Here is a 27,048-nt window from a genome sequence, read left to right as displayed (position 1 = left end):
GAGGGGGAGGCTGCCGCACAAGGACAAGGGGTCCGCTCTCTGGCTATGCTCTGAGGCCGTACTGCCCTTAGACCTGGGGTTTGATTACTAGAGGACTCTGCTCTCCCCTCCCCTCCCCCAGCACCCTCCCCCGTGGCAAGGAATCCACAGGGCCCCCTGGCGCCTGGGCCCCGCCTGCAGCCTGCATTCTAGACTATGCTCCAGCGCCTGGACCTCAGAATCCCCATGGGAACGGCCTGAGACGACCTACAAGGCCATGGCGGGTCCTTTCCTAGTCCATCCCCCAGAGGGTGACCATGGCACTGAGTGGGGTCTGAAGCCATAGGGCAGATCCCAGCGTCTCTCCTCACAAGCAGCTCGTTGCCTTTCTCCACATTCCCGCCAGCTCTCAGGGTTTGGTAAGTTAGAAGTTCATCTGAGGCAATGACTACCCTACTGGGCCCTAAGGTGGGGCAGGAAAAGGATCCACGGATATTTTTTAGCCTGTAAAGGCCATTGGGCCAGTCTCCATTCCGCCCTGCTCAGGCACAGCTGGAGCGCAAACACTTACGGCAGAAGGGCAGATGGAGGCATGGGGCACAGGATGGGAGCCTTCCACAGCAGTGGCAATAGCTGTCATTCATCCAGCACAGGCCAATCGACAGCCTCCAGGCTCTGAGAGGAAAGAGCAGAGCCCGAGTGCCTGGGTTCGAAGCCCAGCTTGGCCACCTACGAGCTGCGTAGCTGCAGGTGAGGTACATACTGCCTGTCTGCCTCAGTTTCCTCCGCTGTGAACTGGAGGTCAGCCACACACCCACCACCAGGCTGCCACGTGAGCACGGGTGGAGCGTTCAGAGGGGCCGTGAGCATGCTCCAAGTGTCACATGTCATTAATGGCCACAACTCCCCGAGGTTGGAATTATCACCCCCAACGTGCAGATGAGTAAGTGCCTGGGGGACATTCAGTGGTTTGATGATGAGCAGCAAATCCAGGACTCGCCAGCCCAGCCCTAAAGCCCTGGTCCGTCCTGGATGCTGCCGCCCTGGCCCGTGGGCAGCAGGGGAGGGGAGGGGAGGGGAGGGGAGGGGAGGGGAGGGGAGGGGCGTGGTGGAGGAGATCCTCACTTGGAGAGGAGACCACAGGAGAGGGAGGCTGTTTGCAAAAGGCTTTCCCACGGTCTCCAGAGGATGGAACAGGTGCAGACTAGCGAGAACTATTTCCACTGTGTCCACGACATGAGCTGCCCTGAGCGGCGAGTCCTCCGCAGGAGCTGTGCAGGCAGACTTGCCCAGGCTGTCCTACGTTAACATGAGTTCACTATGAGCGAGTTTCATATGAATTACATATGAGTAGGCTACTGTCGTAAAATCCGTCACCAGCAATATTTTGAGTACTGGTGAACTTGATGAAAAGAAAATATGAGCCCCAATCTATAATAGTCTCAGCAATAAAAATAAATTCTGAAAACACACACACACACACACACACACACACACACACACACCCTAGAATAAATCCAGGAGTTGTGTGTGAATTCATCTGCTTCTCAGGTTTCCTCAAGACCTGAGAGGCCCCATGGAAAACAGCCCACCTCTCCACCCTGCCCTGAGACACAGCGAGAAAGGGGCGTGTGGGTGCCTCACCTGGCAGAGAAGTAATCCAGTCTGGGACAAGTGGTGCCTGCAATGTGGGGACCGCTGTGCGGGAAGCTGGGTGAGAGTGGGCGGGCACATCACTGCAGCCTCAGTCATAGCCCCAAGCTGGCAGTGGGCAGACCCCAGAAGGAGAGACTGATTTCCTGCCGGGCGCGCCCCTGCGCCTGAGGTGGGGGACAATGTCTCTTTATTGACCTACTGCACGTATCTCACAAAGAGAGCCACAAAGCAACAGCCCATCAGCGCCACCAGCGAGGCCGAGATCACCACGACGACCACGCTCCCGGCCATGTTGACCAGGAAGCCCAGGCCCCCTCCGACCAGGATCTGGGCCAGCTGGACCATGCAGGTGAGGGTGGCGCAGTCCAGGCCCTGCCCGCGGCCGCCGCTGTCCGGGGCCCCTGCCTGGGCCTTCTGCTTCTGCAAGGGAAACACGGGACAGCGTGTGAGCTACACGGAACGCGCCAGGGCTGAGGCTGGCAGCCTTTCTGTAAAGAGCCAGACAGTAAATGCTCCTGCTGGGTGGCAGCTACTCAACCCTCTGCCGTGGCCGAGGGAAAGCAGCTACAGCTGGTAAACCAGTTGCCTTCCAGCACAACCTCACGGACACGGGGGCTTGAGTTTCCTGTTATTTTCACTTGTCACTGAATACTATCTTTCTGTTGATTTATTGTAAAAATCATTTAAAAAGTTTTAAAGAACTCTTTGTTCACTGGCTGTACAAAAGCAGGTGGCTGACCACATTTGGCAAGGAGATGGACGTAGCTTGCCAAGCCCTGATTTAAGGTGGCCAAGATTCTTCACCCCCTTCCCTAAGGCTGTCAGAAAGCCCTCAGTTCCACCATTAGCACCCATGGCAGTTAAATGGTTAATAAAGGTAAGTAAAATCATCTCTTCCTGAAAGTCAGTAAGTACAATGTAGTGAAAACAATAAATTACCCCACTCTTTCCTTCATCAGCGCTACAAATGCAAACATTGTTAGCAGGCTGTTGAATCACAGATATACATAGGAGAAGCAACAAAAAGAGGAATTCAACCTTTCAGAATATGGTTGATTTGGTTAGTATATTAATACTTGACTAATATTTGACATTTGGTCTGAATTGTTTGATAATTTGCCATCTGTTGGGTATCTGTCATGTGCTAGGTGTTGTGTAAGGTTTTTTTCACATGTCACTTCGTTTCATACTCCACCACCTCCCAGATGTACATATTATCATGATCCCCATGAGAATAATAAGAATAATACTATCGTGTTTTTTGAGTCTTTGCGGGTGCTAGTTAGGCAGTATGCTAGGCAGATTATCTACACTATCTTGTTTCATTTGATATCTAACAACCCTATAAGGTGGGTATATTGTTCCCATTTGATTGGTTAGAAAACTGAGGCTCTGAGAGTTTGATAATTCCTATACTATTAAGACAAAAAATACTTTGTGCCCCTCAAATGCATATTATCCTTCGAATATAAAGGGAAAGTAAGAAAAGGGATTCATATTGCTTAATTTTCACTTAAAAATACTGGAAATATAGCCCTAACCAGTTTGGCTCGGTGGATAGAGCGTCGGCCTGCGGACTGACGGGTTCCGGGTTCGATTCCGGTCAAGGACATATACCTGGGTTGCAGGCTCATCCCTAGTAGGGGGTGTACAGGAGGCAGCTGATTGATGTTTTTCTCTCATTGATGTTTCTAACTCTCTATCCCTCTCCCTTCCTCTCTGTAAAAAATCAATAAAATATATTTTAAAAAAATACTGGAAATATAAACAAAAACCTAAGCGTGGTTACATGTAGGGGTGAGAGGAAGCAGGAGAAAAGTGGAGGGAGGGATGCACTCTCTGTGTATCCCTGGGATGGTTGAACCATGTGTATATGTCTCCCCGTGACCTGCCTTTAAGTGACATTTAATAAATCAGCGAACAACATCCCGTGTCACGCAGCTGCCAAGTGGAGGAGGCGGGATTTGACCGGGTTTCTCTGAGTGCAAAGCTTTGCGTTTCTGCCCTAGAACCACGACCGCTCTCCTCGGAGGGACAGTCCCCATGGCAGCTGCCTCTTTAATAGCGGCCCCGCCTGCACTGAAACTTCGGGAACATGTCTGCCAGGGGATGAGGGCGGAACGCTGGTTTGAAAGGTTTTAACTCCAGGCGCTCTCTGCCTGCTGCGGCGTTCACCAGGTCAAATAAAGGAAAAGACAGGCTGAGCTGCATCACATGGGCGTGCCTTCAGGGACTCCATGGTTTCAGGCTGTGCTGGATTAAACTCCGCGTTACCTCCAGCGTTCACATCACGGCTCCAGCTAAGGAACTGCAAGCCTACTTTCATGGGGAACGAGTTGCATATGTTTGTAAGATGTGATCATCTTGGAAATCCCCAACCTCATGTTCTCTTAGGCAGGTCAGGGCCTTGCCCTCTGGCTCAGGTCCAAGGTGGAGGTGGGGCAGGCCTCCCTCGAGGCTGCTGGTGGGAGTGACGGCCTGGGACCAGCTGCCCTCCACGCACACAGGGCCTGCTTACCAACAGCGGGACTTCCAAGGAAACTGTTGCTTAGGAATGTCCTACCCTCAGCCAAGAACCCCAGAAACCGCACCATGCACTTCTGCAGCAGCTGGGGACCCAGAAATGTCCCAGGTGCAGTGGACATGAGAGGCAGCTGTCAGAAAGCCCGGGTTCCCCTTCCCTTGTCTCTGTGTGACAGGGCTTCAGAGTGAGGAGGAGGAGGGGTGGGCTGGGCAGGTGGCCATGGCTTGGCCAGACCATCATTATATCTGGCTGGCATTTTAGTGCTGCTGTTTCGAGAATCCTTATTTTCCAGCTCTGCCTTACACTTTCCTACCCAATCCCCCTGCTGTTGTCAGGTGAGCCTTGGGTCCCCCTGCGCAGAGGTACCCACGCACCTGCTCCTCCTGCTCCTCGCGGTGGTACTCGGCCATGAGGTTGAAGGGCACGGTGTACAGGGTGCTGGACATCACGCCAAACGAGGCACACAGTGCCAGGGTGGAGTAGACATTCGGGAAGAGCCCGATAAATCCTGTCCCCAGGCCGAACAGCAGGTACCCCATGAAGTAAAGACCCTTTAATCCAATGTAGGACACCAGAGCTTTCTGGAAGTCTGTGGGAGGAAGAGGGAGAAATTATAGCGGGCAGCGCCTCACAACACTGATCATTTCACACAATCCCTTCTTTTGAAGATTCACTTTTCTTAGGAGCCTTTTTCTTGATACTGAGTCTCGAACAAAAGAACCTCCTCATCTGTGCTTGACAGCAGCGGGCTTGTGAAATCAGTTTTAAACCCTTGAATAAAACCCCAGAAATTGCTTGCTAGGTTGACTTCCTTTCCCACACAAGGACCAGGCACTGTTCAGCAGACAGCAGGACGCAGAAGAGGTGGGCAACGTTGGCCTTGGCCATGGACCTGGGGCTGCGGGACAGGGAAGAGAAGTGGGGGTCATTCTGCTTCATAGGGATCTCGCCTAACAGGCCCTAAATAACTACCCAGGCCGCCCTTGGCCCCATGGCCCAAAGTCAGGTTGGAGGAAGTGAAAACAGCCAGATTTTAGAGAACGATCCAGGCCATTCGCTTCCTCACCCCTCCTGATGCCGTCTGCACGCCTGCGAAGGAAGCAGAAGACGTGCATTGTCTGCAGACACCTCGCCTGACTTGCCAACCCACCGCTGGCTCCCCACTCTCTGTGGACAGCTTCCTTAACTTCTCAAAACCTCAGCTTCCTCGTCTGAAAAGGGGGGCTCATAAAGTCTTTCTTGGGGGTTGTTGTCAGCACAAACGAGATAAAATGTCTGTGAACTCTCCCAGCCCAACGCTGAGCATACAGAAGACATTCAGTTAATGGTGGCTACCGTTATTTCGTTGATTCTTGGGTTCCCTCCCAGCAGGTAACCTTGGCTTGCCTGTGGAGGTACTGCAGTACAGTTCATTTTTAAAATTTGGAAATTCTGCTTTAGAATGTTTTACATTGTTTCCCACCATGGAAAATCCCTAACAATGTTTAGTTCCCTTCTCCAATCAGTTGTCTTTAATATATACATTCCTATCTTTCCCTGCCCCTCTGTAATGGAACACGTGAACCCAGGGGATCAATGATAGACACTTGAAATGAGCCTATTCAGGAGTGAGATTTCCATATCTTTCCAAATAATTATTGGACTTACAATTGCATAGACAATAACCCTAATCTGCATTACATTTGAATCAATTATGAACCTGAACAGGGTTGTAGGTCATCCATGGAGGACGGAGCTCTGAAAAGGACAAGAGTGTGGCATTGCTTCCCCTGTTGAATGTGTACCATATCTCGAGGACTGTCGTCAAGGCTGAGAATGACAGCGGTATAGAGCCATGTCTGTTACTGTTTGCTTAATGATTGTATTTATGCAGGAAATGTCATCCAAGGTGCCTCGGTATCTTACAGCTGCTATTAATATTCATTAGGAGACTGTTCTTTATCCAAGGGGGAAAGCAGAGAAGGATAAAGAGATATTGGAAACATGAGCAACTTCAGTACGAAGACTGTAAGTCTGGCACAAAAGGCTTTACTCAGGACGAGGAATCAATAAGCATAAGGGCCACGCTGATCCCCGGGCCCGCTGGGCCTGACGCCTGGTAGTGGCCACTGTGCCTCTGGTGGGGCCGGAAGGTAAATGATAGGTTTGAGCAGCAGCTATGAATAGCAGTGTATGATATGAACAGTTGGCTATATTTCGATACTCACTGCTGCTATTCTCATTGGTCTAAGAGTGCTTGCTATGCAATGAGCTTGAAAACAAGCCACTTATCACCATGCCCCAGTTCCCACCGCAGCAGCCAGGCTGCCCTGCCAAGCTCCATCCTGATAGAAATTCTGGATTTGCATCTGACGTTTCATGATGAGCCCCAGATAGAGGATTGTGTGTATGCTCTGGAACTGAAGGGAATGACTGATTCTGCCGAGGGTGGGTTGGGGTGCAGGGGAAAGATGTGAGAGAGTTCACAGAGGAGGTTACATGGGAGCTGGGTTTAAAAGCATCATTAGGAGTTGCCGAGGTGGGGAGGTGGGAAGAGCGGTTCATTTAGAAAAGGAAACAAAAAGCAGTGGCAAATGCACAGAGATGAGAAGGTCTCTGTGGTGAGTCACGAGGCTAGTTCATCTGTGTGGGAGTGACGGAGGTCAAGGTGGGAGCCAGGCCCGACTCCTGGAATGCCAAGCTCAGGACTCTGACTTTATCCCATGGACATGAGAATTCCTGAAGATCCTTGGGCAGGGCTAATTGGTATTTTATACATAAAATTTTAGTTCTAATTTACAATGATAGGAATCCCATAGATTTATACTTAACACTTTATATATTTCAGATAACTTTGGTAAACTATTCAAGTAATAGTTTATTTTGTATAGAGATTGTAAATAGAAAAGGCCTAAAAATAATATGCTTTTAAATTTTCAAATGCCATGAAATTCATACAGTAACTCACACTAGAGTAATCATACCTAGTAGGAATAATTTGATTTTTAAAAAAAGTTAAAATTGACACAAAATTAAAATGGTGGTTACTTGTGGGAAATGTGTTCCTCTTACAAGAATGAGGGGAGTGGTGAATAGCTCCCACCTCTGGAAAGCACATAGGCACTGAGATGGATTATGAGACCCTGCATCTATCACTCCCTGATTCTATTCCAGTGCTTAAAATCTTCCTCCCAGAATTCTCTTAGTTCACATGCTCTGAGGGGAAAAAGAGGGTGTGTGTGGGAAATGTTAGCTTTATGCCACCACTATTTGGTTATAACACATTTAAAGGTAATTAACTCGATGGCTTTCTACTATTTGGGCTCATGAATTCCTTATATGTTTGTGTGAGGTGCCCTTTCCCAGTTTGCTACGTTTTGAAGAGAGGTTCTTGCCCTCAAAGCAGGTTTCCTGCTGTGCCGAGGCTAGTCAGAGGCTGAACTCCAGACTGGGGGTCATTAGATGCCTGTACCCCATTCCCCCACAAGAAGCACAATTCAGTGACGATGGATGCCCTGGGCATGGTAACAGGGATTGCCCCCATCGCCAACCCTCCCCTACCTGCTCTGGGCCCCTGCTGTCCCCAGGGCCTGTCCAAAGCCTAGAGATCTGCATAGGGGACAAGCTATTCCCCCCGACCATGCCAGAGGAGCTCCCAAATTCCCACTCCAAATGGGGCCTGCATAGATTTTTATTGAACGGAGTTTTCACTTAATTAAATGTATACAAGTTCAGAGATTTCCATACCCATTAGCCAGCACAAAAGGAGCCTGTGTGATGCCCAGCACTGGAGCACAGCAGTTTGGACTTATTGAAAACCTGTCGCAGAAATGCCTTTGTTTATGGTGCCCTGACAGCTGAAACTCAGCTAAGTGGGGCAGTGGGGTGGCGTGGGGTGGCGGGGAAGGGGGGCAGCGGGCGGGAGGGGGGAGGTTTAATAGGCTCCAAACCCCATGGAAAGCTGGGACCTGAGAAGGAAGCCATTGTCCTCAATATGGAACAGTGCTCCTGTAACATACCACCCTGCTTGTCTGAGCGAAGGTCATTTTACATGTTCTTTTTGTCACCTAGCATATTACCCATCCATCCTATTTTGTGTCATCTACAAATCTGATAAGCGTATCTATGAACCTCCGCCATGCTCTCACTCCAGTAGAACCCAGGCTTGTTGGTAATTACTACTCTGCTGGACTCTACCCCTGGTCCATCCAACACTTTGCCATCTTGTTTACAAGATTTCCTTTTATTTTCCAGGGGACCTTGATCAGGGACACACTGATTATAAGGACAAAGTAGTCATTGAGGAAAATGACAGCTAGAATCCCCTATGAAAAAAGATTTCATGTGGTCCTTTCTAAAGGAATAGTTTTCCCTGCTCTCTCTATATTTATCAAAAATCTGGTATTTTAAAAAGCAAATAATAATAATAATAATAATAAATATAGAAATATAAAATCCAACATTCTGCTAGACCAGAGTCCTTAGAAGACACCATAGGAGGAGTAGACTTACAAGAATAGAGTGAGGAAAACACTGCGTTGATGCACAAGCCCCAACATCCGACCTCAACCCCCCTTTCGTAGATGAGAAACTCGGTGGAGTTGTGTGCACTGTAGGGATTCCCATGGTACACGATCTGCAAGAGAGATTTGGGCTATTGAGCTACTAATGCAGGGTGGTAGGGACCCCTCTTCGTATGCTCTGTTCCTCCATCCCTAGGGAGCAAGATGGCCCTGCCCAAGGGCCGCTTCCTAGGGCACCGAGCTCATCCTCCCATGACCACAGCCCCTGTTTCATCCATTCACACCTCTACGCAAGGCCCTTCAGGAAGCCCTAACGCTACTGCATCAAGTCTAAACGTCTCCTCTCTGGATCATTACCACCCCTCCTTCCACCCAACTTCTGGCCCCACCCAACCTAGGCTACCCTGCCCACCACTTTTGGTACAGCCAATAGGCTTCTGACTCATCTCCATAAGTGCCATTCCTATTCCTGCTGGGAGTATTTTCTCCCCCTCCTCTTTCTCCAACTCCAGTTCACCCTTCAAGGCCCAGCTCATACTGCACCTCCTTCATTAAGTCTGCCTTGACTGCTACAGCTCACAGTGATTGTCTCTTATTTGCTGTTTTGACCAAGTACTGGTCTCATAGTATCCTCCAGTTGTCTAGGATGTAGTAACTTGCCCCTAGAACCTGTCTATAAGCCAGCCCCTTAAAAGTACTCTTTCCTACATTCTTATGTGCCCATCTTAGAGGCTAGCCCGGGAGAAGGCCCACAGGTACTGAGTGAAAGATTGATGCGGGAGTCAATGAGTATGTATACAGACGTGTTCATTACCCGGCCCATGAAATCTGTGAAAAACAGCATGTTGGACAGGAAGGCGGTCCATCCAATGAGGTGGCTGATGCAAAGGCAGCGGTAGTGGGCAGGCATGTTCACCAGTGCCCTCAGCAGTGACTTCATGGTCATTGTCCTCTGAATCTGGAATAAACATAAAGCAGGTGTGACCTTGTGTGCAGACATGCAGCCAGCTGTGGGAGCCAGAGCACACAGCCACGTTACATATCTGTCAGTCCGCCATCACACAAGTCACACTTTCTGGGCATGGCACTAAGGTTTCCACAGATTGGTCTCTAGGAGATGTTAAGTATGTGTAGATGCTTAGCAGTTGCAGTCCCAGAATGTGGCTTTGCGGACCTGAGAGGACAGGGACTGGAAATGGAGCTTGCTTTGGACTAAGATGCAAGAGACATCTAGCATCCTATCTTTGAATGACAGAACAACTGCATGAGGACAGAGCTCACAGACTAACATAAGTCTTAGATTTCCTGACTCTGAAAATGTGGTAGATAATTCTAAGAGGCCCATGATTTCTATCTCCTGGTGTTGCCTTGTGATTGTGTATTGTTTAGATACCAAAGGGATTTTGCAGATATAATTAAGGTTACTAATCAGTTGACTTTGAGTTCGTCAAAAGGGAGATCATCTGGGTGACCCTAACCAAATCACATGAGCCCTTTTTAAAAGCAGGGAGTTTTTTCCGGCTGGGAGCAGAAAGGGAAGTCAGAGTTCAAAGCAGGAAAAGTGCTAGTTTTGAAGATAAAGGGAGCCATGTAGAAAAACTGAGAGTAGCCTCTAGAGCAGTGGTTCTCAACCCTCTGGCCCTTTAAATACAGTTCCTCATGTTGTGACCCAACCATAAAATTATTTCCGCTGCTACTTCCTAACTGTAATGTTGCTACTGTTATGATATGCAGGATGGTCTTAGGTGACCCCTGTGAAAGGCTCGTTCGACCGCCAAAGGGGTCGCGACCCACAGGTTGAGAACCGCTGCCTAGGGGATGAGAGTGACTCCTAGCCAACAGTCAGCAAAATAACAGGGACCTCAGTCCTACAACCTCACGGAACTGGATTCTACCTGAGTGAGCTCAGAAGCCTATCCATCCCCAGTTGAGCCTCTAAGTTGAGAATACAGCTCCACTGACACTTTATTTTAGCCTTGTGAGGCCCTGGGCAGAGAATCCAGCTGAGCCCACCCAGCCGTCTAAGGTATAGAACTGTGAGAGAGTATGCTGGTGTGGTTTTAAGCTGCTAAGTTTATGTTAATTTGTTCTGTAGCAACAGAAGACAAACACAGAGAGCCAACTGGCTCCCTGCTCTTGGCCGGGTACCTCCTACCAGTTTATTTCTGTGGATCCCACCACCAGCCAACACATGCAAATTAATCCCCATGTTGGGTCAGAAGTGAGAACTCTGTAGAACACACACACACACACATACATACATGCACAATGGATACATATGCCCCAAATTCTTTAATTTAGACAACTATTCTGGAAACACCAGAGGCTCCAATTTTTTGGTCGGAAGGAGCCTTGAGAGAATAAAAAAAATTTGAACTATGAAATACAAAGAATAAAATAGCCTTTAACATCTTGTCATATAAGAGAAGAAAGAAACCTCAGGAATACTAAGCAGTCAGCTGCCCTGAAGACCCCGAGACTATAAACATCAACCGTGCTGGGGTCTTTCTTGTCAGACTTTTATTTATTTGAAGCTTGACACAATGAAATTGGATCTTGGCTAGTATATTTATAAGACGGTCTCCTGAGATTTTCTGTTTTAACAGGAATAGTACCTTGTGTTTACAGCTCTTGACCTTATAATGATAATGCTTTTAGTTCCTTGTTGCAGAAAATTGCATTTACTCATGGTAGGTATGTTGTATAAATTGATTTTTTAATTCATCAATTTTATAGTATTTAGTCTATTGACATGACTGAACTGATTTGCTTATATTTACTGAGTATTTAAAAGTATAGACCTGTCCTAACCGGTTTGGCTCAGTGGATAGAGCATCGGCCTGTGGACTGAAGGGTCCCGGGTTTGGTTACAGTCAAGGGCATGTACCTTGGTTGCGGGCACATCCCCAGTAGGGGGTCTAGGAGGCAGCTGATTGATGTTTCTCTCTCATCGATGTTTCTAACACTCTGTCCCTCTCCCTTCCTCTCTGTAAAAAAAATCAATAAAATATATTAAAAAATAAATAAATAAAAGTATAGGCCTGCCCTGGGACTTAGGAAAAATAACTGCTTTCTAAATATGGTGCCTGTCAAAATCAATGGTGAGCACAGCAGAAACTAAGGCTGAATTACTACCTTTCCCTTGACCATAGGAAGAAGCAGCTAAAGGTATAGACTGAGACACAACTGAGTGACTTATCTTCACTTTCCTTCCTGTCTTCCCAAAATGCAAAATTTTATAAAGTGAATCTAGCCAGGAAGCATTCCACCTCATTCCAAACATTAATTTATGCATCTGCCTTATACATGCTTTTCAGCCTGCTTTCATTGTTAGCCTAATATTTCCTTTCTTCCAAAAATAAATGAGCTTTCAGGCTGTGTCTAATATTTCTGCAAAAGATGGGAATATGCATATTCAAAGCTCCTTTAGTATTTCAACTCAGAATGACAATTCAGCTGGCATCTTATTCTCTGATTCATCAGCTCCCTTGGCAAAGCCCTTTCAGTGGTCTGAGCCCCTGGGAGTGAGTGTCCTGCACGTATTGTGTGCCCATGTCCACTGGAGATTGGGTGGATGGATTCGTAAGTGGAAAGGCACAGAGCCATCAGCGGGGAAGAGAACCTCACAAGGGTCCAGTCCAAAGGAGCCCATTGAGACAGTGAAGGGGGTAATGATGGCGTGGAGGCATTGCAGGTGAATGTCTGCCGGGGTCGAACCCCAGCAGGTCCAGGGGTCCCCAAAGGTGTGGACGGAGTTGGTGAAGAAGGAATGACATGGAGGCAGCGTTCAGGTGATCATCATAGCCAGGTTCTGTAGCTAGGTTCTCCAGACTGGTTCTGTAGCCAGGTTCTCCAGTCAGGTTCAGTGTCCAGGTTCCAGTCAGGTTCTCCTGCCAATCTCTGCAGTCAGGTTCAGTCCAGGATCCCCTACCATGCTCTCTCGCCAGGCTCCGCCTCCAGGCTCCGAGGCCAGTCCCTGTCCAGGATCCTCCGGCATGCTCTCTCCAGCGAAGTTCTTCTGTCTCTAGAGAACGTTCTGTGTAGGTTCTGTGCCTAGGCTCTGTCTCTCTTGGTCCTGTCTTCCAAGCCCTGTGTTCTCAGTTCTGTCTTCTGAGTTCTGTCTCTCTGTCTGGTTACATCTGTATTTATACCAGTTGATTCAATCCTATCAATCTCTATTACAAAGGTTAGGGCGTTTCTTATCTCCATTCCAGGGAGTAAAGATTATGTAGCTTAAGCATGATTGTTTGTAGTGATTAACTACCTGCCTGGCACTTAGTTAAGGAGTTTCATCCCCTCCCTGACTTCAGGGAAAAATTCCTACGTGGGGAAGCAACCTTTCTAGGAGAGGCATCCCCTCCCTGACTTCAGGGAAAAATTCCTACGTGGGGAAGCAACCTTTCTCAGAGAGGTGACCTTGGTTAAAACACAGCGCCAAGAAGGTGAGCAAACATATTAAGAACCATATGCCATATATGCCAGGTCCCTTGAAACAGCAAGGATGGACCGGCTCCCGGCAAATGTCCTTCTGGATGTCCTTCCGGACGTCCTTCCAGACAAAGCCACAGTGGCTTCGAGGTCCGAGGGCAGGCAGATGTGGCGGTGGCCAGCAGTGGCAGCAACAGCAGCGGGGTGATGGGGTGGGGGCAGTGCCTTAACCTGATCAGCCTGGTTGCCTCCTGCAGAGGGAGGCCAGACTGCAGCTCGGGGAGCAGGCCTAAGCAGTCAATAGGACATCCCCTGAAGGCTCCCAGACTATGAGAGGGGGCAGGCCGGGCTGAGGGACCCCCCCCTCCCCCAGTGCATGAGTTTTTATGCACCAAGCCTCTAGTGTTTTAAATAATTGCTCAAAAACACACACATATTTTGATGATTATATGGGTTCCATTGCATAGATAGATAGCCCATGATTCTCATGTTGCCTTACAGAACTATATGAGGGGCTCCAGTCTAGCTGGGAATCCCGGAGTCCTGATCTGTTAGCAATGAATGGGCAGGGGGTGTCCGTGCTCCCTGCGCAGCCTGGGGTGGGGAAGGGTGGGCTCACCAGGCCTCAAGGGACCAACACTGTCATGTCTTCTCTGTTTGCTGTGAGGTCAAGATAAAATGAAGGCCTCATCCCAATAAGCTTTCAGTTCCTCCTGTGTCCTTCCTGTGCTGGAAACACTACACTCATGCTAAAGTAGGAGCTGTTGGTGGAAGGGATGACCAGTCCCTGCCATTGCATTCCCCTATCAGGGAGGCACGGTAGAAGGCAGGTTGATACACCGAATGCCAACACAGATGTGTTCAGAGGCAAGGCCTCTTTCGTAAGACCTGACACAAGTAAAAAGTTTGCCAATTCAAACCCAAGCAATGCTGAAATTTACTTTTGTATTAATTTTTGAAAAATACTAAGCTAAAGAATAGAACAAAGCACTTAATCTTGAGAAAACTATTTACAGGCTTTTATAACTAGCTGCTAAGACTCACCACTTTTATCCATATACGTAATTGAATAGATGGAAATGAGGTTTTCTAGTGACTACAAGTAGCAAATATATCTCCTTGAAATACCTCTGAAAGAAAACACAGTTTCAAGCATTATAAATCACTTAGCTAAATGCAGTGTGGCATCCTGGATTGGATATTGGAACAGAAAATGACATTAATGGAAAAACCGATGAAACAGAAATGTCTGCTCTTTACTTAATAGCATTGTACCAGCGGTAACATCTTAGTTTTGACAAATGGTTGCGTAAGATGCTAACATTAGGGAGAAACTGGTGAAGAGTAGACCTCGAGATAAGGAACTCTCTCTCCTCTCTGCCACTTTTCTATAAATTGAAAATTATTCCAAATTATGCATGTATTAAGATAAGACAACATGTAGTTGCCCTTTGATAGGTGACAACTCTGAGGCAGGGACAGGGTCCGTCCTGATGTTCAGCTGGGGTAGGCTTTTGTTAATAGCGGCTGAAGAATGATCTGTGTACACAATTGGGCCGATTCTGATAATTCTCATTATTCACCCAAACAAATTCCAGCAAGATCCATACTTCAGATGGCCGTTTCTGCTGCATTCATCCAACAAACAACTAACAGAACACTAGTTGCCAGCTTCCTACGTTTCCAGGCGCGGAGGTATATGTCAAGGGCGAGAAAATGACTCTGTTCTCTGTGCTGTGCTTTGCAACAGGGCGATCACTTCCTAAGGCAGATACATGTCCAGTCACTATGTGGTACCCTGAAACGAATACAGTGAGGTTGTATGTCAACTACGATTGAAAGATAACCTTAAAAGAAAAAATAACGGGGAAATGGACCGAGGCCACCCGCCCTCAGGCAGTTCCCTCACCACGCGGTAAGGAAAACACAGGCGAGTCAGCACACAAGGCAGAGGTGAAGTAACTCCAGGTGAAGACTCCACATCACAATACCAATGAGGAAGCCCTGGGTCCAGGGGTTGCGGAATGCACTATTGTCTCCAAGTCACGGCTCTAGTCTCCACGCTACTTGCAGCTCAGTGTGGCCACTGACTAAGTTCTGGTCAACAGTACGTAAGCAGACGTGATGTTTGCAACTTCTGAGTTGTGTCCCTTTCTTCCTTCCTGCTGGCAGGAATGTAGATGTAATAATGATAACAGAAGCCATCTTGGACCTCGAGATAAAAGTTCCATGTTGAAAATGCAAGCAACAAAACAGAAGGATCCGGGTCCCTGGTGGAATGAGGAGGATAGCCTAGCCCACCCACCCGGGCCTTCATAAGAGAGAGAAACGAACTTACATCTTGTTTAACTTAACGAGGGTCTCCTATGCACGGACTCACTCAGGAGCCCAAATTGAAAACCTAACCTGTTGTCCCAAAGCTCCTGCCCCAGCAAGAGAAGTTGAGCTCCTGGAGGAGAGGAGACCCACTGAGCGTGCTTGGAAATCTGTGCGAGTGCAGGTCTAGTCTGTTCCCGACGTGTGCTGAGGGCACTCAGCACCCCACCAGGCTTGTACAGCATCGACACCGAACACCTTGCATGCAGGAGGAACCATTCTAAGTGACTTTGCACGGAAAATCTCATATTATCCGCACAAAAGCCCTGTAGGAGGTAAAACTCCTTTCTCATTTTATGTGACTGTAAATGCCCAGGTCATACATTGCAGAGGCGGGAGAGGCGGGCTCTGGACACCTATGCTCCTAAGCGTTAGGCTGCCCCCAGCAAGTGCTGATGGTCATTTTCTGAATGGAGAGCACAGGTCAGCCAGCTACGGAAGCCAGGGTTTACAGCCAGGCCTTCCACAACCTCTTGGCCAGTGAGGGAATCCTTCGCTCTCTGTCCCTGAGGTGTTGGTATTCAAACTCAGCTTGAAGGGGGATACGGAGCTTGCTACAGTGATGGACATGTTCTATAGCTGCAGCATCCTATACAGCAGCTGCTAGCCGCGTGGGCCCATGGAGCATTCGAAATGTGGCTAATGCAACTAAGGAACTGAAGCTTTCATTGTATTCAATTTTAATGAATTTTAATTTAAATAGCCCCATGGACCACTAGCTACTCTAGTTGGTCAGCATAGGTCTAGTCTCTTCCCCTTGACCATTTTTTTTCCCTTTTAGCCTGGTTCCATCTCTCTGGCATTTTATAGAGTTTTCTTTAAAAATTTTAAGCTGATCAGTTCATTGAGTAGTTCACTAGGAATAGACTAATAGGAATATCTAATCAGCTCATGAAAAACAAATTCAATAGTCACCAACCCTGAGATACTGTCATTTGCAGAGACACATTTACAACCCTTATCTAAGAACTGAAGACATTCCTGTGGCCTAAGATATGTACGGCCCGGCATTTTGCACCTGGCTTCATCTCCCCTGGTGAGGTGTTCTGAAAAGAGAAAAACGCGCACACTTTTCTTTGAAGTCCGAAGTTTCTGTCTAAGGGATAATGGCTACTGGGGGTTGGGGATCCAATTACACTTCACAAAACCCTTCACATCAAATAAACAAAACAAAGACAAAGCATAATTAAAAAAAAAAAAAATGAGACTGGCAAGAACGAGAATATTTTTCCTCAAGTAAAGAAAAAGGAATTTGCGTCATTACCTGTTCAGCAGGATTTTTGGTTTTTTCTCCCTGCACCGTCAGCTCTGAGTGTACGTAACCGTTTTTAACCTTCTCAATAGACCCATACTCGTACGTTTTGTCTGATGACAATGGCGGGTCCTGGGGGGCTTGCTGCAGGAGACTGTCCTTTGCAGTGTCTCTAAGCGGGGCTTCAGGGATGCTGCACAGATGAATGATGAAACACAGAGTGAGGACCAAGGCGGCGAAGAAGAACATGACCTGGAACTCCGTACCTAGCACTCTTCCCAGTTTCAGGTGGGCCCAGTCGATGGCACCCAAAAGGTAGCCTAGGGCACCTCCAAAACCTAGAAAGCAAGGAGAGCTGTATCAGCATATTTAGCAAACCGGCTTCCCTTTCCATGGTGCCCGCCCTTCCCTTCAGGGGGGAAGCTCCCTGAGGACAGCATGGGCGCCTGGTGATGACTGCAGAGGCCACAGGGAGAGGCTGAGACACCTGCAACTGGGAAGGGTGGGCGGGCTCAAGGCTTGGCTCTTGCATGCACGCGCTGTGACCTTGACTTCTTCACTCAGGATATGGGGATAAGAGTGAAAGAGTAACCTACTAGAAGAGTCATAACTAGAAAACAGTGCCAGGCTTAGCCAGGTGCATTGTAAATATTGCCACTGTCCGAATTCTTGTGGCCTTTCCAAACCAGACTTGCACGCTTACAAACGGATATGCCTGACTTGAAAGATCCCCAAAGAAAACTGCTTTCTAACAGCAATAAAAATGATTATTTCTATTACCATTTACCTATTGACTAGCTTTCTAAGGAGATGAAAGTTTGCAAGATACAAGAATGGTGGCAGAGTGCACAAGTCTGGTCACTTCACATTCTGGTTAGTTGCAATTTGCCATAGAGCATAGTTACAGATGACCAACTGTTTAACCACTGAATTACAGACATAAAGTATCATTGCCATGCCCTGAGTACCAACGTGTATTACTGTGGAATTATGGGAAATTGTGGCCAATAGTGGGCAATGAAGTAAAACATACGTTCTCTACTCACAGGGGCATATGATATAGTTATTGCTGATGGGCATACACATAAACAGATAAATGACCCATACGGTGACCTGTTGTGGGTGGTAGGTGCCCAGGATCTGAGAGGAAGGGGTGGTCTTTGAGGCAGCTACAATCTGTTGCTGATTCAGAGGACAGTTCTGGGGTTTGTGGCATTTCTAGGTCACCATGAGACAATGACTCTCTTTACCCAATTGTGGGTATGCCCAGGGTGTCAGAGGTCATGTGATAAGCCAAGCAGTCAACCAAAAATGCATTAAGTATAAAGCATTATTCAAGGGTCTATCTAAATTAGGGTTTCTTAGTCTTGGCACTACTGACATTTGCTGCTGGATAATTCTCCTGTGCAGGGCTGTGGCGTGTATTATAAGGTGTTAGCAGCCTCTCTGGCCTCTCCCCACCACCTCTCTAACCCTCCCCACCAGTTATGACTATCAAAAATGTCTTCAGACATTACCTAATGTCCCCTACGGGCAAAATAACCCCCAGTGAGAACCTCTGACCTTAATTAACACTAAGAAAAACTTACACATTCCTTTTTTCAAACTATTTCTCACTTGCAACCAGATCAATGGTTGTTAAATGTCACTTAATCCTTCTATTCTTCTTCTCTCCTTCAAATTTATTGTTCCACTGAGCAGAGGAAATACAGAATAGAAGACACCGGCCCATTTGAAAGAATTGATATGTAAAATAAATCATCCACTGTTCAATGGAATGGTGATTAGCTTATGCATATAAGTATAATGATGGATTTATAATAATGGATTTATATTAGATCAGTTGAGTTCTATCACTGGAGGATTCCCTAGTCAGTTTTGTGTCTACTGGTTGAGTATGGTTCAGTAAACATTTACAGAGCACTGAAAAACATGTAAAGGACTCTACTAGTTTCTGGGGATATAACCATAAATAAGAAAGCAATTCCAAGTGGGAGGAGCAGATAAGTAAACAACTCTTTTAAGAAAACTGTAATAAATAAGAACTTAGAACTGTGAGCTGGGTACTGAAATAGTATAGAGGAGTTCTGAAGAGTTTATTTTTGGTGCTTAGTTCATGGTAACAGGATGATGTTGACTATTAATAACTATCACAAGATTCCTCTTAATTAGCAATGAAGTTCATAAAAGTCCAATACATCAATGAATCCCAAAGCTCTAGAGGTAGAAGGATGTCTGGAGCTTGAGAAGTTGAATTAGATGAGAAAGCCACAGGCGACAGTGGTCAAGTGGTGGGTGACAGCGTGAAAAGAAGGGGCTTGGAATTATGCCCGGCTCCCATTCCCACCTGTGTGCTTTCTCATCCTGTGATGATGGCACCCTACTGGGAGGAAGGGGCTGGTGATCCTGCTTGCCTGAGTTTCCTGTGGGTTAGCATGATGATACCGTAAAGCGCTAGCACATATAGTGGCAGAACCAAGATCAAAACCCAGTGAGCAGCCGACTTCCTACAGAAACCCTAACTCTGAAGCCTCGCCCGAAGCAAAAGAGACTGAGGATGCTCCCTCACCTACAATGGGTTATCACCCAATAAACCCTCGTGGACTGGAGATGTAGTAAGTTGCTATGATATGGATCATAGCTTAGCCTCACCTCCTTAACACGTGCTCAGAACACTTTCTTTCGCCTACAATTGGGCAAAATCACCTAACACACACACAGTGCAAGAATTTGGGAAAACCGTTCTTTATGTCTTCCCTGTTGGATCACTCATTAATCAGTTAAGGAAAACCTGACACATGCTACAAATAACTTAGAATTTCCAATCCTCCGTTCTCTTTGGGGCCGGGTTGGGTAAGTGGGGATGGGGTGGGAAGACAAAAGAAGCAAACCTGTTTTGTTTGTCCCAAAGCTACTGTGGGGTGCAGCTAAAAGTTCTGACAGAACATACCCTGAAGGACTAGTGGACGACTGGGGACATTATCCAAATATTTAAGCTTTCTTCACACTGCCAGACATGGTCAAAGCCAGTAGGGGGCTGTGGGGATTAATTGGAGGCTTTCCTGTTTGCTTCCACTCCTTAAACTAAGGATTTTATCTTCAAAGATGGTCTTTATAGAAATCCCAGTCATTTTAGCCCCAACAAAGGCTAACACCAACCCTCACATCTATATCCAGACAGAGTTTATCTCTATTGACAACATCAGCCTCCTCGGGGCCCTGGAATAGATCACCGGGCCATTGGCCGGAGCATCCAAAGGACATCTGCTGCCACAGTAGATAAGAGCCTTACAAAGAAGGGCCCACAAGGGGTCCAGCTGTCAAACTCAGACCAGAGCCAACCTCATGCATACTCTAAAGTACTGAAAAACGGAGAAGTTTAAAGAGGCTGAGCCTCACCGATTACCCATTCAACTTCCAAAGATGTTTATGGGGCCAGTCCCTCACTGAATCGTTCATTACAAATAAAACTACTGCAAGCCTGGTGGGCCTGGAGGAAAGGAAATACATATTAACATTTGGCATTGACTCCTTTTAAATGGTTCCTTGCTCCAGGCCTGAGATCCTTTGCCAGAATATTAATCACTAACATTGTGTGAAGATTCACAACCCTGTGAGGAAACAAAGGCTCGGAAATACTAAGGCCGCTCAGCAGTCAAGAGGAGGAGCCAGGATTTGAACCTGGACGGCCTTTTCCATTCTGCTTCATCCCAGCCTCCCACTACCGGATGGAGCCCACTGCCAAGGATGGCAAGGCCTTGGGCTCAATTTAGCAGAAATATCCTGGATTAGAAGCATTTTAACAAAAGGAGGAATTTCCTATTGGTAAGTGTGGGTTTCAGTCTCAAGTGCACCCAGAGGTGAAGGCTGGGTGAGAGGATGAGGGTGGAACCCTGAGGCCCACCATGGCTGCCACATACTAGTAGGCCAGGCATGGAGACCAGGTAGCGTTACCTCTAAATATAGGAGACAGAAGAAGCCGGAGGATGAAAATGTCCTCCTGGGACCAGAGTCTTTTCTTAAAAAAAAAAAAAAAAAAAAAAAGTCATGCCCTGACCAGTTTGGCTCAGTGGATAGAGCGTAGGCCTGCAGACTGAAAGGTCCCAGGTTCAATTCCAGTCAAGGGCATATTCCTTGGTTGTGGGCACATCCCCGGTAGGAGGTGTGCAGGAGGCAGCTGATCGATGTTTCTAACTCTCTTTCCCTCTCGCTTCCTCTCTGTTCAAAAAATCAATAAAAAAATATATTTTTAAAAAAGTCAGAAATATGCTAGTAGATATTTTGGCAATGAACCTTTTGACACTTATTTGCAAAGCTCTTGGAATTGTTAGGCCTGGACTATAGCTCTGAAATAAATAAAAAGAATTTCAATTTACTCAGATGACTGGCTTCCCTGGAGGAATGATATCTTAGTGTTGGTGGGAGTCAAAATGGGCCCTGATACTGAACCTGGCTTTCTCACAAATGCTTGTTTCATGCAGAATGCTGTAGCCATCTCTCTACCAAGCTCATGCAAACTAGGAGGTCCTGTATGTGTGCAAGGCAGGGCAGAGTGGCAGTGCGCTGCTTGTTGTTTTCACTCCATCTTTCAGTGTGGCCTGCCACTCAGAGCAAGCCACGTGGTGGGGTCACAGCCACATTTAACCCAACAGAATTCACCTAGTCACACTTTTCAAAGAGGGAGAGAGCACAGAAAGACAAAACAGCATTTTATATAACATGGATGATCCTATCCGCCGTTGCATTCATTGAGCCCATGTCCAGGAGTAAACATTAACATATATTTATATGTATCCATCACTATGCAGGTCTGTATGCACAAAACAAGCCATACTGTAGTTCATGGGTGATAGGAGAGATGTTCACAAATAATGTAGATCTCTGGGATTATCACTTAAGCCCCAGTCAGATATGTCTTTTAGGAAAATGAATCTGGAAGCCGTGTAGTGGTTCAATTAAAATAGGAGGAAGTTATAGGCTGAAAAACAGTTAAGGGATAAATACAAAGCTCAGATAAGATGTAGTAAGATCCCAAACCAAGGTAATATATCAAAATTATACATATTTGCTGAGACTACACCTTATGCCAATATCAGCAGAAAACCTCCAAATATTTTCTCAAACTCATAGAAACACTATCATGTGTTAGCCTTGAAAAAGTAATCAAAATATAGAGGTTCTATCTTCGAATATCAGAGGCAGCAAAGCAGAGATTGTTTGGCCAAGACTAACACTGTCGTAAACTGGGAGGTGGCAGCCACATTGCCAAATATTAGAGCAATATAATTCTCAATGTGTCGTGTTCAAAAGCCAACAAGTCTCCCATGACTTTGCTGTAATTAAATTCAGGGCATTATGATAGAGCAGAAGGAATTACGGGATTTAAATCAGGAGCATGCAGTTGAATCTCTCTGCCGTAGACAGGATGGTCAGGGCTAGTGACAGACAGGAACGGACTCCTGCTCCCCCACCTTCCCCAAAGCGAGAGGAACTGCACTCTATCTTGGGCAGCCAAGTGCTCAGACATTCAAACATTCAAACATGCGGTCGACAACACATATTGACCCAATGGCTTCCCTGTGTGGGCACTGCTCTCCGCTCTGGAGACATAAACAACAGAACACGGGATCCTGCTTCTCACTGGGACCTACGGGCCATGAGAGGAGAGAGAATTTATCAAAATAAAAAATAAATAGATTGGCTGGGCTAGGAATTCGATCAAATAAGGTGGAATGGTAGATATAAAAATCCTCCTGGGCCGGGATGTGCTGCAGCCTCAGGTAGAACCCTAACCCTAGAACAGTCTATAAACGCATGCTGAATATTAGTAGCACAGCTCTACGTGAATGACCCACAGCAACCACAGGAGGCCAGCAACAGCCCCGGGAACAGCCCCGCTGTCCTCCTACCATGGCTTCTTTCAAACCAGGTCGAGGAAATGCCAGTTCTTTATGGAACTGAGAAATCTCCCAGGGGATTTTCATTTGCTTGGTTTGTTTCTATTTCTGTTTTTTAAACGTGGTTCTTGGGATACTTGCCACAGAATCATCTGGGGTACTTATTAAAAATGCACATTTCTAGCCAAGGCTGGTTTGGCTCAGTGGATAGAGCGCCGGCCTGCAGACTCAAGGGTCCCAGGTTCGATTCCGGTCAAGGGCATATACCTTGGTTACGGGCACATCCCCGGTAGGAGGTGTGCAGGAGGCGGCTGGTTGATGTTTCTCTCTCATCGATGTTTCTAACTCTCTATCCCTCTCCCTTCCTCTCTGTAAAAAATCAATAAAAATATATTTTTTTAAAAAATGCACATTTCTGCCCTAACTGGTTTGGCTCAGTGGATAGAGCGTAGGCCTGCAGACTGAAGGGTCCCAGGTTTGATTCTGGTCAAGGGCATGTACCTTGGTTGCGGGCACATCCCCAGTAGGGGGAGTGCAGGAGACAGTTGATCGCTGTTTCTCTTTCATTGATGTTTCTAACTCTCTATCCCTCTCCTTTCCTCTCTGTAAAAAAATCAATAAAATATATTTTTTTAAAAATGCACATTTCTGGGCCCCTACCCCAAACCCACTGAATCAAAATAACTGGAGGGGGCAGGGGGCAGGAAACTGCATTTTTAACAAGCTCTGAAGTAATGCTGATGCTAAATTACTGATTTTTTTTTTTTTAAGCAACCAAAAAGTAAAGTGCACAAGGCCTCTTTTCATTTCGGTTGTAAATGTCTCCACAGATGGCTCTTCAGAAAGCTCTTATGTAAACTTCCTTTGCAAACTCCGCAGCCTGGTCACAAGCTGACTTTGTTCAGAGAAATGCACTGGGAGCAGAGCCCCGCGTGATGGGAGCATTCCATCAAGTGATCCATTCATTTAAAAAAACTCAACTCAACGTGCAGAGAAACGGGATGGCTTCAGTGGAAGGGCCTGTCTGCCTGGGAGCTGGAGAAGAGACTTTCTGGAATATTCTCTACCTGTGAAGAGGGCGTGGTAGTGGAGGCCCCTCTCCTTGTCCTGGTGAGAGCAGACATCAAACAAGTAGGCTTTGATGGGCCCGTCAATGAAGTCCGCAGCAAAGTCAAAGAGAACCACACCCATCATGGTGATGGTTATGGCCCAGATCAGCTTCCTCCGTGGGTCCGCAATCAGCGCTAGAAGAGAAATAAACAGGGGGCACCTAAAGCTTGGTTTGAAATGACTCGCATTTTTATTCCCACCCAATCCTCCTGGCACCAAATGATCTCCCTTTGCTTTCATTTTGTTTTGTTTTCCAAATAAAAACTTTACTATTTTGTTTGGGTTTTAAGAATTATTCCAATAAAGGGCCAGAAAAGGCAAACCGATAGAGACAGAAAGCTGATTGAGTGGTTGCCTTTACTGTGGGGAGGAGAGGATGGGTATGACTGCTAATGCTTACTGGGTTTCCTTGTGGGGTGATGAAAGTGTTGTGGGATTAGATAGGGTGATGGTTGCACAACCTTGCCAATATACTAAAAAGTACTTCATTGTACACTTTAAAATGGTGACTTTTGTGGTATGTTATTCATATCTCTTTAGAGCGGTTTTAAAAATTGTGCGTGCTTATTGTAAACCATTTCAACGATACAGGAAACCTGGGGAAATGCTTCAGATCCTAGCGCCAGTGGTGGCCCTCCTTCCCACGTCCCTTTATGCACGTACACACATACAGACAGAAGTGCACATTTGTGCCTTAATGCGGTGCTTTACAAACGTTAGCACACTTAATCAGCGCTTGGATGACTTGTTAATAGATTGGATGGTCGGACTCCATCTCCCATGCGTCTCCATGGTTCTCCCATGATTCCTCAGTAGGTGTGAGGTAGAGCCTGAGGATTTGCATCTCAGGAGCCCCAGTGTTGCTGCAGTTGGAGGATCAGGCTTTGAGAAGCCCTGACTCACGGGACCATGTGCACATGCTCATTTATAACCAACTCTCTCCCTGTCTTCACATTCCAATTAATGAAGATCAATTTCACAATTTTTAACAGCTAAATAATATTCATTCTATGGATATGTCACACTTTATTCATCCAATCTTAACAATTTTTCTTGCTTTCAGTTAATTTTTTAGGAATAATATGTAAGATATGCACGTTTTTTAAAGGATAGCAGAAAGTAAGCCTATCTTCCACTTCTCACCGCCAGTCCTTTAGTACCCCTCCCTGGAGGCAACAGTCTTATCGGGTTTTCTTGTGATTCTTCCAGAAATACCCTACCTTTATGTACTTATGCCTTCTTTTAAATATATATGAAAGATAACTAATTATCCTGCCTCATTATCATACATTCTGCTTGCCTGGGAGTTAAAGGCCTAAACATGTGTGCTATTTTTACATTTATGATCCTTTTTTCAGTGCAACTTTTTATCCACTACCACCAAGTACTGACTAATTAGTGATTAATTGGTGGTTGATTAATGGTTAGAAAAAGTGCTCACCATCACGTCTGTTTTGTCCAGAATTTGCCAGAATGTCCCCTGGAGCTGCAGGCGGATGCCCTGCACCCACTAAGCAGCTCCGCATAAAGCTCGGAACAGGATTAACCCTTATTTGGACACACAAGTAATTTATTGCAAATACTAATAGCTGGTTAAATGGACAAAGCACTAACTAACATGTAATGGGTTCCGAACATGGCAATTAATAAATATGTGAAAACATTAAGTTTGATAAAGTAGATACAAATTTAATCCTATTTTAAAACACACACACACACAAGCACCAAACCAACAACAATGCATCCTCATGTTTCTAAAAGTAAAATCTCCTCAAGCACAGAATGTGGGTCATTCCAAGTTGGAAGTTCATGGAAACCTAGGAGAGATGAACAGTTCTAAGCAATTGTTAAGTGTCCCATAGGGAAACCCCAAATACTCCTATGAGTTATACAGTAGGACCCTTTCCCGGCCTGCCCGCCTGCAGCAGCGCACTGACCTGATACCACGGTGTCCCCATTGAGGTACAGAGCCATGCCCAGGAGCATCATGACGCCCAGGGCGAGGATGTAGGGTCTGCGGCGGCCCCACCCGGCCCGGCAGTAGTCACTGGCCGACCCCACCACGGGCTGCAGCAGGAAACCCAGGATGGGGCTCAGGAGCCACACCACGCTGTACAGGCTCTTGGGCAGGCCCACGCTGAGCAGGACCGGGGTCACGTAGGCTGCCTCCACGGCGTAGCAGAACTCCCGGCCGAACATGGCCATGCTGTGCATGATGAGCCGGCCTGTGGGCCTTCTGGGCGGCTCCCCAGCGGCCAAGGGGCCGTCCTCGGCCAGGGATCTGTAGCTGTGCGTGCCCGGCTGCCCACTGTTGCCGCCCATGGCCACTGGGTGAGGAACCTGCCTGCAAGCCCGCCACCTCCTGCGCGGCCCCTCCGACTGGTGAGCTGGTTTTGACTTGGAGCCTGGCTGAGCGGCCCAGGGAGAGGGTGAGGCTGGGGGAAGGGCTCAGATTCTTTCATGCCTCTCAGATCACAAGTTATGATGAGAGGGAAGGGAGGTGGGGCCTAGAAAGCCTGCCGGAGCTTAGCTGCCCTGAGCCCTCTGGCTCCTTAGGACGTTTTCCTGAAGGCATCTTCCTTCCGCTGTTCCCTCTCCCTCTGTTTCTCTCTCCCACTGTCTCTGTCTCTCTCCCTCTCTGTTTCTATTTATCTCTTTCTTTTCTCTCTCTCTCTCTCTCCCCAACACAGTCCCATTCTGTTACAATCTCACACACACAGCTTTGGGACAATAAAGACCTGAATGCAGATGCTAAGTCAAAAGATCTTTTTAAAACTTTTTCTAGATATAAATATTCTGTTCTTTCCTGAGCACAAGTTTCCTGCACGCACACCTGAAGAGTCACTTAACAGACTTAAAAGGGCAGAAGGCTGTACCTCTCCTCTAAATCACTCGCTGTCAGCACTGCGATGGTTTCCTGCGTTGCACTCAACGCACTTTATAATTCAATGGTTGTGTGTTTATTCTATTTCTCCTCAGTCTCTGATCAGGACCATGTTGCTTCTTGTGGTATCCCCAGCTGCTAGCAAGGTACTGGACACCTATAGTGGCTTCTCAGTAAGTAGTTGCTACAGAACTGATGGAATGAAGCGTATACACTACACTTCGTAGTGCCAGTCAGCTGCCTATTTGCTCAGGTCCATTGCCTGCCCTTCCCTCCATGCTCTGTACCTGAAGAAATTACATTCCCAGGTCCCATGGCTCCCTGGCTATGAAGCAGATTTGACCAATGGAGGCACTGCTGAAAAGACAGAGGCAGGAGAAGGGAAGAAATCCCACGCTCTGCGCCCTTTCTCCTTTCTGAGAGCTCTGGCAGTGGCTGCA

General features: G+C 46.9%; 1 protein-coding gene across 1 annotated transcript; it reads right to left on the bottom strand.

Annotated features, from left to right (window-relative positions):
• Nucleotides 1-1,786: 1,786 nt before the first annotated feature.
• On the bottom strand, nt 1,787-26,350 carry SLC45A2 (solute carrier family 45 member 2). Its single transcript, XM_059694980.1, has 7 exons — nt 25,662-26,350; nt 23,682-23,858; nt 16,730-17,055; nt 9,476-9,619; nt 8,651-8,774; nt 4,534-4,748; nt 1,787-2,055 (listed from the first exon to the last, which is right to left on the bottom strand). Exons 1-7 carry the CDS (start codon nt 26,044-26,046, stop codon nt 1,831-1,833), a joined length of 1,596 nt encoding a protein of 531 aa, XP_059550963.1. The 5' UTR covers nt 26,047-26,350; the 3' UTR covers nt 1,787-1,830.
• Between the last annotated feature and the right edge of the window lie 698 nt (nt 26,351-27,048).

Source organism: Myotis daubentonii, chromosome 4 (genome assembly GCF_963259705.1).
Source record: "Myotis daubentonii chromosome 4, mMyoDau2.1, whole genome shotgun sequence".
NCBI lineage: Eukaryota > Metazoa > Chordata > Mammalia > Chiroptera > Vespertilionidae > Myotis > Myotis daubentonii.
Note: the sequence above shows the minus strand (reverse complement) of the source record. Positions and strands in the feature narration are given on the sequence as shown.